Genomic DNA, 14112 nt, shown 5'->3' on the forward strand with positions numbered 1-14112 from the left:
GTCGCGGTGCTCAGACGCCATCGACGGCTTTTTTTTTTCGATTGCTGGCTTGTCTGGATAAATCTGGATTAATCTTACGCTACCTCCCCTTGCCCGCAAGAGCTGCACCAAACGCCATCATGCCTCGCAGCCAAACGCAACGGAGCGGTCCCAAAGACAGAGACCAGTCCTCCAAGAAACCGAGAGCCGCACCCAGGAAGAACAGGCCCGGAAAATTCCTAAATGCCTTTGCTATTGCAGAAAGCGAATATAAACCAAAGCTGGGATTTAAGCGCAGTCGTTTCGGCCAAGAAGATGAACAGTTTAAGCGCAAGCGAAACATTGGGCGAGACGCCGACGAGGATTCGGACGGTCCGGATCAAAGCAAGCGCCGTCGCACGGAGGACGATGATGCATCGGACATGGGATCGAATGCTGGTAGCGACGGCGAAGGACACCGGTGGAAGATCGGTGAGGTCGATAGTGACGACGACAGCGAGGTGGACAGTGACGAAGCGATGGGCTCCAGCGATGAGGAGAGATTTGAAGGCTTCACTTTTCGCGGTAGCTCTACAATGAAAAACCAACCGAAAAAGAAGGCGCCGGAGCGCAAAAAGCGCAGTCGTGAAATCACTCTGTCTGAAGATGTCGAAGAGTCGGAGGACGATGACGATCTTGACGATGATGAGGACGACCTCGGAGAGGATGCCATCGATTTGACCGCTGCCTGGGACATGAACATGGCAGAAGAGGAAGAAGAGGAGAAGAAGAAGGCAAAGGCCAAGTCCAAGCAATCGGTCGAAAGCGATGATTCAGAAGAATATGACTCCGATAGCGAAAGCAGCGATTCCGACAACAGCGACAAACTATCACTTTCAGGAGATGAACTCGATGACGACGAGGCGGACGAACACGGTCTTTCAAAGCTACAGAGCTTTGTTAACTCCATGAATAACGAGAGCACTACCAAGACGACTCGAAGGACCGGTGGCAGCCAGGAACAAGGGACCCCGACGGAGTTTGGTTTGACATCTACGCGAAAGCTCACCATTGCCGATCTTTTGCCATCCATTACAGACTCCCGTTTGAAGAGTTCGCTCAAGCATGTCGACTCTGCTACAACCTCACACAAGAAAACGTCTGGTGTTCCAGGCAAGCTGGACGCGCCTCTTGCAAAACGTCAACAGGATCGGCTGGACCGGGCGGCTGCATATGAAAAGAGCAGAGAGACTTTGGATCGCTGGCTGGAGACGGTCAAGGAGAATCGCCGAGCAGAGCATCTTGTGTTCCCGTTGCCCGATCCCGAAGCAAACCAGACGCATCGGATGGGTGCTGCTGAGCCGCGGACGGATCTTGAAAGCACCATTCACAACATCCTTCAGGAGAGCGGACTTACCGATGCCAATGGAAAGTCAGCGGAGGATCAGGTACAGGATATCGAAGAGCTACAGGCGCGGAAGCTGCCTATTGAGGAAATTAGAGCTCGTAGAGCAGAACTACGCAAGCGGCGCGATTTGCTCTTCCGGGAAGAAGTACGAGCCAAGCGGATCAAGAAGATTAAGAGCAAGTCATATCGTCGTGTACACCGGAAGGAGCGAGAGAGGCTAGAGCAACAGGAACGAAAGGCTCTCATAGAGGCTGGTGTGGACCTAGATGAAGAGGAGAGGGAGAAGAACGATCGACTGAGGGCGGAGGCCAGAATGGGCTCTAAACACAAGGAGAGCAAATGGGCGAAGAGCCTGAAGCAGACTGGTCGGACCGCCTGGGACGAGGATGCTCGACGTGGTACGCAGGACCTGGCATTACGGGAGGAAGAACTACGGAAGCGGATTGAAGGAAAGAGCGTTACGAACGGCAACGAAGATTATCTCGGCTCGTCCAGTTCTGAGTCCGAAGACGAGGAAAACCCATGGGACGAGGAGGCCGGGTCTGATGTTGAAAAACGCAAGATCCGCCAAAAGCTCAGCCAGCTCGAAGGAGGCGACGAGGCTGATTTGGAGTTGAAGGGGCCCCATGCCAAGCTTCTTTCTATGAAATTCATGCAGAATGCGGATGCTGCTCGCAAGGCAGAGAATGATGCTGAGGTCCGACGACTCAACCGGGAGCTTCATGGTGAAGAGTCTCAGTCTGAGGCAGAATCTGAGATGGGGCGACGGAAATTCGGCCACTCAGAGAAGGCAAAGTCTGCAAAGGAAAGCAAAGCGAAGGCGCCCCGGAATGAATTTGAAGAGGCACCAGGATCTGATGACGAGGAGGCGCAAGAGGCGGATCAAGAAGTTAAGATCGTACTCGACCGTCCCGAGAAGAAAGGACCGTCCGCCTCCCAGAACAAGCCTCGTGCTCGTCCTCAAAAAGGAGCTGCCGAAGAACAGGAATCTGATGTCGAGGAGAACCCGTGGCTCGTCCAAACCAACAGAAACAACCGTCGCACAACAGGAAATGATTCACAACAGACCATTGATATCACGCTAGATGATGCGAAGACTAGCAGCGCCAGTTCTAAGAATGCGCCCAAAGCCCAGAAGGCATCCGCCTCCAAGAAGAAGCCTGCCACAGAGGAGTACGACAGCGACGACGAGGACAGCGTGCCTGTGCTCCTCAAGAATCATGATCTGGTGAAGAGGGCCTTTGCTGGAGACGAAGTTGTACAGGACTTCGATCAAGAGAAGCTCGACACCATCAAGGAGGAAGATGATCAAGTGATTGATAACACCCTCCCGGGATGGGGTAGCTGGGCCGGTGATGGTATCAGCAAGAAACAGCAGAAGCGACAGAAACGTTTCCTCACCAAGGTCGAAGGAGTGAAACCGGAGGACCGGAAGGATGCCAAGCTTTCCCGGGTCATTATCAATGAGAAACGGGTCAAGAAGGTAAGAACTATCAGGCTGGGCCCCGTCGCGTGTGATTGTCGTCCGGCGCATGATGAACTAATTTCTGTCGGTTTAGAACACCAAATACATGGCCACCCAGCTCCCTCACCCCTTCGAGACGAGGCAACAGTACGAGAGATCGCTTCGGCTGCCAATCGGCCCCGAATGGTCTACCAAGGAAACTTTCCAGAATGCAACCAAGCCACGCGTGATGGTCAAGCAAGGCGTCATCAAGCCGATGTCGAAGCCTATGGCTTAAGGTATGATAGAGTCTGGGTGCGAGTCGGTAATGGGTGTATGTGTGGACAGATACAAGTGATCTTGCTCGAGGTAGTTGTTGTAGAATTAAGTTTGGTCATGATACCAAGTCATTTCAAAGATACTCACACTATTTTATCTGATCTGTTTGATTATTGGTTCAAGAGGATGTCAGTTGTTACTGAGCATTGTGTCAAGTTGGTGGTTGTCATCCCCGCATCATCCGAGTTGTGGTAGCAGCAGATCTGCAGACAAGCACCGGGCTCCCACTCTCCCACGCGAGCTAGTTTAGCCTTGGACCCTTTGTAGGGCGTTAGTCTCCGGGGTTGGTCATTCCCAATAAGGTTGTCGAATAAGCAGTGTTTGGGCTGAAGATGATCTGGTCGGGTGAGCCCCTGCATCGTGATACCATCAGTTCCCTGATCGCAGACCACATGGACATCGAGATTTGGTCCGACCTTGATACACGGACATGGCAGTCCGGCGCAGGCCAGTCAGAGAGAGACTCGCGTCTCTTACGACGACGAATGACAGGGTGGAATGTGACGACGGGTGTTGGCCGGGAAAGAAGAGACATGAACATCCACCTTGGCGTTGGGTACATTCCTTGATGCCTAGAGAGAGAGAGAAAGAGAGTTGGGAAGGTAGCCGCAGTGGAGAACCCGAGTCAGTCAAGACCGATCGGACAATAACCTTGTGTGTCTTGGAAGGTGAATGAAGGTCAGAAGGTAATTGTTGGGGTGAAGGGTGAATAGCAATCCGACGAGGGGGGAAGTATTTGAGCAGCGGAGGATGCTGTTGCTGTATGGATGTTGTAGTAGAGAGATGCTCCACCCACTCTCCACTTCACCTTCTCCACTCCAGCTCTGCCCATCTCCCATCTGCCCTTCCCGTGCCTAGTACTACCTACTGCCCACCACCCTTCAACTGTCAACAACTCCATCCCCCACAGCAGGAACCGCAATTCCTCTGCAAAACCAACATCCACCCCCCCCCTCCATCGGTTATGCGAGTGAACTAATTCATCTATTCATTAATTCATCCATCAGCTGTCTCCATCATCCGGTCGCAGTAAGTTCCCCCCCTCCCTGCACATACCCGCCGCCGGCCCTGCGACAGACTGCATGCGCCGCGGCGTGGTGCCTGAGGACGGTGCATTCCGCCCCCCTCAACCCTGCATTCCCCAATCCATGTTTTTTGTTATGCCTCCACTGTCCAGGCCTCCCGGAGTAGACACCACAACACTGACCTCGATGCAGATCGACGCCTCGTAATACCTTGTCCGTGCTCGATCTCGCACACCAGTGTGTCCATCTGGTATCCCTCTGCAACGGGACCGGAGTTTTGCCCGGACCTGAGATTCTTACTGGCTGAGACCGGAATCTATAGTCGACCTTGGTGAGCAACGCTGGTATTTTTTTCTATTTGAAGATGGCGTCTGCCGCTCGATCTCCCTCTCTCTTCCCTCCTCTCCCTTCTGCGCTTGAATTGTCCCTTATATTCTGGCGCCTGCCTCTTGTGCGTCAAGTGAATTCGGCTATCATACCGAAGGGAAATACAGAGATCCGGACTTTGATCGCTTCTCATCTTTGCCCATGATATCTGCTATCTGTTGTCTCTGATGTTTTGATCGTTGTATACCAAACCCTACTGGCCAGTCTCGTACAAAAGGACGCATTGCCCTTGAAAGGGTGGCGGAACTTGTACTGTCTTTTTTGCCAGTGATACTTGCGCCTCCTGAGTTATCGAGCAAGTGCGACGAGCTTTCATCATGGAGAGGAAGCAAAGATGGAGCTCCTCAGTCCTGCTAACGTGGCTGCTAGCTGCAAGAGGTGTATGCTCGGCCCCAACAGTATCATCGTCGGCCGCCTTTACGGAGAAAACGCAATATCCGCCCGCAGCTGAAAGCCAAAGGCTACTCATACCGGGGACACAAGGTGTAAGTACAAGACTATTCAAATATCCGTGGGTTGGTTCTCATAATCCATCAGTTCTATCCGACTAGTCTTGAGCGTGAGGGCCATCCGTGGCGCCCTACCCCCTCCCAAACGGGTACAGAGGAAAGAAAAGCGCCTTGGGGAATTGATAGTGTGCTGGATGCCTTGGATAATCCCGAGGAACTTCCTGACAATCTGCTGAACGGGTTGCTACCGAGCTGGATGTCGGATTTCCCTGTCACCGTACCGCCATCAGCATATACGCCAGCTGCAGCCATAGCCAGCACCTCAAGTGTTGAGAATCACAAACACACTAATTCATACCATTCCAAGTCTGCAGCTTGGACGACCACAACGCATCAAGCTTCAGGACAGAACGCTCCAGAATCAACAAGCAACCCTGCTGAGGCGAGCAGTGAGCCTTCGAGCCCAGAAACTTCAAGTGCAGAAACTTCAAGTGCAGAAACTTCAAGTGCAGAGATTTCAAGCGCAGCGACTTCAAGCTCCGAGACTTCAAGCACCGAGACTTCAACCCCACAGGCTTCCGCCACGAGCGCGAGCCAGACGAGCTCTGAGATTTCCACAACTTCAACTGTCGCGCAAAGTGAGTCGTGCTCTTGGTGGGGTGTCGTATACTGTCTAACATGACTTGGCGCTAGGCTCAGTTACACCAATGTCTGGCGGTCAGGACGTCTTCGTGCCATTGGCAACGGGACCGATTCCACAAACTATCACTGCACGGAATGACCACCCAGTGCCCAAGAAGGGGATTGTATGTACTTACATGATGAGCCCCTTGTTAGGTGTCTAACGATGATAGGAAAACATCACTATCCCCATCGAGACGAACAAGTTCTACGCCGGTCTTTTCTTAGGGTCGCAGACCAATGCCACATTCACCCACCCCTATGCCATCACGTGGGCGAAAGGCAGTGGAAATGCACAGAGCTATGGCATGGTTGTATCCCACAACGAGGCCAACGTCGTTGCGGAGGGACCGACCAATGCCAACATTCCCGGGAACCCCATTTCGTACTACATCAATCCGATTGGTATCCAGCACATGATTCTTTCAGCAACTGAACTCAATAGCTCAACTGTGCTGACTGCAGAGAATCTTTTGCCGTTCTCTGCCGACGCTGTGTTGTCACCATCTAGCGGATCGAGCCAGAGGATCACCATCCCTCTGGTGCAGGGCATGGGATTCGTGACAGGAATGTACACCAATCTGCAACCACTGATCCAAAGCAGTGTTTTCTTCAGTAAAGTTGTCACTGCTAGCTCCCCCCGGATCGGTATCTACAAATACAAGATGACACTTGCCGATGGGACGGAATGGATTGTTTACGCTATACCGCAGGATGGAAAGGATCCAGACTTCCGCTTGGAGTCCAACACAAACTTCCGTGGCCCTAGCGGGTGGTCGGGTACAATCCAGATCACTAAAAACCCAGCAGGTGACTCTGGAGAAAAGCTACTGGATAACTCTGCCGGAGTGTTTGCTTTAGAAGCCGCTGTGTCTGGATCCGTTTTGAACGGCAATGGTACATACAGTTTGGCATGGGCCAAATCAGGGAAACAGGTGCAGGAGACTCCTCTGTTGATGTATGCTTTGCCGCATCATATCGAATCGTTTGATGACACTACAAAGAGCCGGATGACCAGCATCACGCTTCGAACTACAACTAAAGGCAACGCAACAGCGGTGGTGGGAGAAACGTGGACGATGCTTGAACCCAACCTCCCTACGCAGATGGGCTTCGCTCCATGGTCGGCATCTACAGGCAGTGTCAATAGCCTGACCACTGCTGTTCAAAAGGTCATCCTGGACGTGGCCCCCACTGAACTGAATCAGAGCATTGACCAACAGACAAATCTCAATAGCATGTACTACAGTGGGAAGGGGTTGAGCAAGTTTGCAACCCTCGTTTACACTGTTAGCAAACTAGGCGGTAATGCTGACCTTGCAGCGTCGGCCTTGCAGAACCTGAAGAACGCCTTTGCCCTTTTCATCGACAACAAGCAGCAGTTTCCGTTGGTGTATGACAGTGTCTGGAGGGGTGTAGTGTCCTCTGCAAGCTATGGCGGCGACTCTGGTGCTGACTTTGGAAACACCTACTACAATGATCATCACTTCCATTACGGGTACTTCATTCATGCTGCTGCCATCATTGGATCCCTTGATCCGAGCTGGCTCACGACCGCCAACAAGGACTGGGTGAATATGCTTGTTCGTGACGCAGGAAACTCTGCAGCAAATGACCCGTATTTCCCTTTCTCGCGCGCCTTCGATTGGTACCATGGGCACTCGTGGGCTAAGGGTCTGTTCGAGTCGTATGATGGCAAGGATGAAGAGTCGACTTCGGAAGACAGCATGTTTGCGTACGCCATCAAGATGTGGGGAAAGACTATTGCCGATGCCAGCATGGAGGCACGTGGCAACCTGATGTTGGGAATTCTACGACGCAGCTTGCACAACTACTTCCTCATGGAGAGTGATAACAAGAACCAACCGGCGAACTTCATCGCCAACAAGGTGACCGGCATTGTAAGTTGCTACCTTATCATGCTAGTTTAGCCGTGCATAGCTGAGTTTTTAAGCTGTTTGAAAACAAGGTTGACCACACCACCTATTTCGGCAGCAACCTGGAGTATATTCAAGGGTATGTTTGTTCTCTCTTGGTTTTCCTGCATATCACTAATCCACAGTAAGAATTCATATGTTGCCCCTCCTGCCCTCGTCTTCATATGTGCGGAGACAGAACTTTGTTCGAGAGGAGTGGAATGCACTCTTCGCGTCCAATGCCAGTGACCCAGCCTCGGCCGTCACTGGCGGGTGGAAGGGTGTCCTGTATGCCAACTTGGCTTTGATTGACCCTGCATCCTCGTGGAACTTCTTCGCCCAATCCAACTTCGACTATAGTTGGTTAGACGGTGGAGCGTCACGGACGTGGTATCTTGCATTTGCAGCTGGTGAGTTGACTTTTCCCGCCCCCTCAAATTACGATGTTGCTGACAATCGCGATTTAGGCATGGGCGGAGGTCCTTGAATAAGGACCTGAAGCGTTCGTTGATTTGATATCTTCCATTTGGAAACGCTCTTTCGGAATTTCTTCATAGAATACACGATGTATCATGTATCTATTGCCGATTGTTGCGCGGCGATGTTTACTATACCTGTTGATATAGCTGACTACTACACTGTGGACGTAGTGACATAGATACCTATTAATTTACTTTGTTTTTCTTTTGTCAACCCAGCTGCACCAAGTTAAGAGCTGTTGTAATCTTGCTCTCAGACGTAAGCATTCTCAAAACCTAATATCACCAACGTGAATACCCACACCCAACCACATAACCCTAACCACGGACCTGGTAAGCACATTCGCTCTCTTGCAAGCCTCCAGCGACTATACATCAAGCATAGCCTCGACGCCATAAACCCGCCTGCGCCATCGGATTACCCAGGTGGAGGCGGGGAACAGTATAGCCTATCCTGTCCTTTTCACGCATCCACCCCATCTAAGCATAGGTCATCGACCTTAAAAAACAAAGATGTAGGCCGTATAGGTAGTAGGTAGCCTTAGATGCGGGAGGGGGCGAGCCAGTGGAGGGTTTAGGTCTCCTGCACGCGCATGTGCACGGGGCAGGGTTTGTTTGCTCTAATTTTCTGGTCGGCTGGCTGTGGGATCAGATAACCAGGTATAGACTGACTGCTTATCTTGGGAATTAGGTGGGTAGGTCTGGGTGAGGCTGAGTGTAGAGTTGTTTGTCTGTGGTGTGGCTACGGTGGGGTGATTTGGGGATCGGTTATGGTTGGTTGGTTGGTTGTTGCGCTGCTGGGGGAAAAGATGGTGTGGGGTAAAGGTAGAATACTATTCAGAGTATAAGATTGCATTGCATGTGTAGGCTTAGGCTTCGGCGCTGATTCTCCTCGGAGGAGTTGTGGGATGGTGGCAACCTAGATAAGTAGTGAGTGGTATGAGAGCCCGAGCATTGTGGCTGTACCGGCCGCCCGGGGGTTCGTGGCTTGTGCCAGCTTGCGTCGGTAGTTATGGCATGGCGGAATTCAGTCTGGTCTCGTTCATGAGCTTTGAATTGAGGGTGCTTATACTCCGTATTCTGGTCCTCGCTGTAAGTAAGGAGGAGTGCACCTTGTACTCCGTATAAGCTGGCTCTTTTTGTCCCCTGCGGATTGTCTTCGTTTTGTCTTCATTCCGTTTCTGATGGCATGTTTCTTGAGCAATACCCTAAAGTTAATGGGGGTGAGATGTCGGGGTTTGAGCAGCTGGCAATAGTATTAGGATCTTAGGTCAGGTAATATTTTCCGCGGAAGAGATCTGTCCCACATAGTTTGTGAGCGATGTCTGATGGATCAATTGTCCAGTCCTCCAGCCGTAGCCCAGGGAACTACAGGATCGTGATGTGATTGGCGGCTGCAGACAACCCCGGGCAGCGAGTGGGGCCAAAGTAAGTAAGGGACGGAGGAATCCATGACAGAAGCACGGATCATCTGGACCTGTCCATCTGGTAGATAGTAGGTAGCAAACGACTGTGCCCCAGGCTTGATTTCTGAGGGTCAAACGTGGCTGGCTCTCTCAGCCGCCGTTTATGGTAGGTAATATGCAGCAGTGCCAGCAGTATCCAATCGGAATCCCAGAAGCATGCTAGCAAACAGCACCGAATGCCGGGGCCTGATCATTCAACTGCCGCCATTGTAACATACTCGATCGTACTCCGTACATACGTTTGTTCGTTTTTAGGCCTTCTGTCGCAAAGCTATTTCGATTTCTGGTTGGTCTGATCATCCGGTCTTCCCACACAGTAGTACTTTGTTCAAATGTGGTCTCACTTTCTCCTGGGTAGTCAACGGGGACGTGTCTTGGCCGCAGCTATCGGCCAAGGAAATAATCAATCTCCTGTGTTTCTTGTTCATTCAATAAAATTGCCAGAACCGGTTTTAAACTTTATTGTGTGGTTTTGTCGTGGTACGGAGTACGAAGTATTGAGTACATAGCAACACATTGTGACTTGTGAGATCAATATCGACATGGAAGCCGGGAATGCGTACAGCATCGGATCGGTTCCTATTTCCTTTCATGAGTGAGCACAATGTATACATGCGGGGTCCTTTTCCTGGTATCTCCTTCCACTCTGCTTATGGTTCAGAGACCGTCGAATCAATCTGAACCGCAGATGATACATCGCAGTGTTCCAGGCTTCCTGCAACCGAGATGAGAATGGGTGTCTTACGTCAAAGGGGCCTTTCCCCTGAGAGTGGGCCTGATCGTGGCAGTGCAGTCTCGGCGAAGGTTTCAAAAAGCATGGGATCCATCGCCATCCGGCGTCACAATAAAATCTGCTGGTGGGTGGATGCACGTTGCGGGTCAGAATTGGGACGCAGTATGGAACAGCTCATGATCATTACGATCACTAATATGATTATCATTAGCATAAGATGGAGTAAAGAGTCCAAAATAAATCGATTTGGGCCAAGGAGGCCATGGTCGGGCGCTAAGCTCAACCGTGCATTTGTTGAAGGTGAAGGTGGCTGGAGCTGCCCATGCGCCCCACCAAGCCCGATCGATCCGGTTTAGTCCGGCCTCATCATGATGATGCTTGCGGTGCTGTTCTGTGTTCTGTCTGTCTTCTGCCCGTCTCTCCAGCGTTGAGGTAATGGTCAGTTCTATCTCATGCATTAGTCTTCACCACCATTACTACTATCTATCCCATTATCCAGTAGCTGGTCCCGCACTCATTTGCCCACCTATCACCTAACTTTCATTCCCTTCCCCAAAGTTTCCTTTCAAAGTTTCCGGTCGGATTTGGGCAGTCTCCTCTGGACCCAATTGTCAACCGCGAAGTGGTCAACGTCATCATCATCACTGGCACCCTTTATTCCCTCGTTTAAAAGTACCCTTCCTGCCCAGAACTGTCAAGACAAGATCTCTAACTCATCCCAGGTAGATATCTACTACTACCTGCCTGCCCCCTTGCTCAATCAATCATACCGGCCGCTTCCCCCCTCCTTCTCCTCCTCCATCAAAACCCTGGGACGTTGGATGATCTGGATTGAGGCTGTGCACCTGCCACCTGCTCTTGGTCCATTCCCTCACTCTTGGTGCACTAGAATTTTCTTTCAGCCAATTACCGCTGCCAGTGGAACATCCCGGATTGTGAGCACTGTTTAGCGATTTAATTTGGCTCCCACTAGGATTTATACGGTACGGAGTGCGTAGCCACCGTCTCTTGGCCCCCTGTACCTTGCACCTCTCTCCTTTGGTTCTTGCAACCCCCGAAAGTTCATCCACTTGGAAGGCGTCGCATGGTCCTAGTCATTCTCTATCCACAGTGTCCAAGCCTGCAAGGCATTATACGTGGCTTGTGTTCTGAGAAATCTTTGCTGAGCGCAGGTAAAGTTCAGGGAAAGCCTTCCACGCGACAAGCCACAACACCAGATTGCTCCATCCGATCACGGGTGCTACATCGTCAATCCGTTGTTCCTTTCCATTAAGCCCCGGAAACAAAAGAACCTTGGATCAGAAGACCGGGTCTCTCATCGCTTATATCTCTCATCACCCGTCGGTTGTGGCCCAGATTGTCGCCACAATAGTGTCCTTTCCCAATGTGTAAGTGTTAGAGAACCATTGTTCCTAGGCACTTCTCATCCATGTTTCGAGTTCCCCTCCTACCTTGTTCTTAATTCCGCTTCCCCACCTCCAGTTTCTTCACATCTACGTCTCCCCAGGTGTCACAGTCCTTCCCTTCTTTTACCTTTTCTCCCTTGGTACGATCGGCACAGCTCGTCGTTCCTTCAAGCGCGCTCAGATCTGTCTATTCTGTCTCAGTATATCAGGTCGCTTTTAGCTCCCCAGTTCCTTCGTTTATCTTAATAGCTTTGTCGTCTCATCTCTCGTTCACTTCCTGCTTGTTTTCCATACCGCCACCCCCCCGGCGAATGCCAAGTCCTCCTTCCATATATGCGCCTGTGCCAATCTCGCCCTATTAATTGTCGCTAACGGATTTCTCGGGTGCGGTTTTGCAGCGTCCAACAATATCTTCAAATCATTCCGGAGATACTCCTGGGGCCCCAAAAGGAGAATGACAGGCTCTTCGTTAGAGAACGGTTCCACGGAGCCCAATGAAAGAGAGGCATTGCTTGGTGACATTGCCCGCAGTAACTCCACCCTCCGTCCGCGACAGCAGAAGCGTACTCATCATTGGTCTCACTGGCCCAGGCGTGTGGCTCATTTGACTTGGTCGACACTCGTCCGGGATTATGTCAATGTCCTTCTCGTTTTTGTGCCCCTGGGCATCGTCTCTGGTGCTCTCCATTGGGACAGCACGGTTGTTTTTACCTTGAACTTTCTGGCGATCATCCCATTGGCCTCACTCTTGAGTTTTGCGACTGAGGAGCTGGCAGCTACCATGGGCCAGGCCCTGGGTGGTTTGATGAATGCCACCTTTGGCAATGCTGTGGAGTTGATTGTAAGTATAATCTTGGCTCTTGCGCAAGGTGTCCAAATTATTTCAGTCTTGATGCTAACGGCTATTTTGACTGGTAGGTTAGCATCATTGCCCTGAAAGATAACCAAATCCGCGTGGTTCAGGCTAGCATGCTTGGTAGCATCTTATCGAATATTCTGCTTGTTCTTGGCTGCTGCTTTTTTGTCGGCGGGCTCAAGTACTCGCAGCAATCCTTCAATAGCACGGTAGCATCGACAATGTCATCCTTGATGACGGTTTCGTCTGCTTCGCTGATTATCCCCGCTACTCTTTACGCCTCTTTGAGCGGCTCCGGCGACGAAAAGAAACGGCATGACAATATTCTGATTCTATCGCATGGAACTGCTATTATTCTTTTGATTCTCTATGTCATGTACCTGTATTTCCAGCTTAAATCGCACGCGGAACTCTTCGAAGCAGCCAACGACGAGCTCAACGAAGCCGAGAACCAGGCAGGCGAAACCGAGGAAGCTGAGGAGGAGCATTTGCTCAGTCCGTGGGCAGCCACTGTTGCGTTGATTGTCGTCACAATCATGGTTGCCATTTGCGCAGATTATCTGGTTGGCAGCATTGACAGTATTGTGCAGACGACTGGCATGAGCCGCACGTTCATCGGTCTTGTTCTTATTCCCATTGTTGGAAACGCTGCGGAGCATGTCACCGCTGTGGTTGTCGCCTGGAAAGGAAAAATGGACCTTGCCATTGGCGTTGCCATTGGAAGCAGTCTTCAGATCGCCCTGTTTGTCACGCCGTTCCTCGTCATTCTTGGCTGGATCATGGATGTGGATATGACTCTGCACTTTCATATCTTTGAGACCATGGCTTTCTTCATATCTGGGTTGGTGGTGACATTCCTGATTCAGGACGGAAAGTCCAACTATCTCGAGGGTGGACTGTGCTTGGGAATGTATGTTGCGACCCCTTTTCGTTACTTTTGGACTCGTATGCTGATCTGTCTCTCAGGTATCTAATCCTGGCACTTGCATTCTACATCTACCCAGATGATGTCAACGAGGATGCCCTATTTCATATCTGAGTCTTTGCTTGGTAGCTAGTGTCTCTTGATCATTATCTACCTTTGCCGTCTTCACTCACTGTTCTCACCTCCTAGCTTTACCTTTCGCTGTCTCTCCTTAACCCCCTTTCACTTGAATATGCTTTTGTAAAATCGAGCTAGCCGCCTCGGTCTGGGATTTGTACAGACATGCCCTATCATTTTCCTACGCTTTGTGTGTGTTCTACTAGTGGAGGTTCTTTTCGTACTTCAATCGCGCTGCAGGTCAGTACCATTCTGTGTTGGACAGGATACGATTTTGCTCTTAATCGGCCAAGAGCCAGGCTTTTTACAAGTCTCCTGTGAACCTGTCTATATCTATGCTTTGTTGCCTGCAAGTATGAATTAAAAATGTGTTGGCTAGGAAATCCAATAAAAGGCTTGGGAGTAATCTGCCGTATACAGCAAGGAAATCTGCTGGACTGTGTGTCATCTCTTGTAGAAATTAGGCCGGTAGCATCATCATTGTCACATCGTCATCTACCATCGATCCAATGAACTCTTGGCG

The 14112-nt window shown here is 50.9% G+C and overlaps 3 protein-coding genes across 3 annotated transcripts; all 3 read left to right on the plus strand.

The window, feature by feature from the left end:
- The first annotated feature begins 8 nt into the window (after positions 1-8).
- Positions 9-3234, plus strand: BO94DRAFT_530270 (UTP14 family protein). The gene is made up of 2 exons (XM_025610646.1): positions 9-2849; positions 2926-3234. Exons 1-2 carry the CDS (start codon positions 120-122, stop codon positions 3106-3108), a joined length of 2913 nt encoding a protein of 970 aa, XP_025472304.1. The 5' UTR covers positions 9-119; the 3' UTR covers positions 3109-3234.
- A 1744-nt stretch (positions 3235-4978) lies between these two features.
- On the plus strand, positions 4979-8560 carry BO94DRAFT_129637 (glucan endo-1,3-beta-D-glucosidase). Its single transcript, XM_025605627.1, has 7 exons — positions 4979-5046; positions 5099-5648; positions 5704-5816; positions 5865-7592; positions 7661-7707; positions 7758-8017; positions 8075-8560. The coding sequence occupies exons 2-7, from the start codon at positions 5267-5269 to the stop codon at positions 8092-8094; spliced, it is 2550 nt and encodes an 849-aa protein (XP_025472305.1). The 5' UTR covers positions 4979-5046; positions 5099-5266; the 3' UTR covers positions 8095-8560.
- Positions 8561-12145: 3585 nt separating this feature from the next.
- BO94DRAFT_455075 (calcium/proton exchanger) lies at positions 12146-13586 on the plus strand (the record flags this gene model as incomplete). Its single annotated transcript, XM_025607631.1, has 3 exons — positions 12146-12532; positions 12610-13457; positions 13514-13586. 3 exons carry the CDS (start codon positions 12146-12148, stop codon positions 13584-13586), a joined length of 1308 nt encoding a protein of 435 aa, XP_025472306.1.
- Between the last annotated feature and the right edge of the window lie 526 nt (positions 13587-14112).

Source organism: Aspergillus sclerotioniger (assembly GCF_003184525.1).
Source record: "Aspergillus sclerotioniger CBS 115572 chromosome Unknown BO94scaffold_2, whole genome shotgun sequence".
NCBI lineage: Eukaryota > Fungi > Ascomycota > Eurotiomycetes > Eurotiales > Aspergillaceae > Aspergillus > Aspergillus sclerotioniger.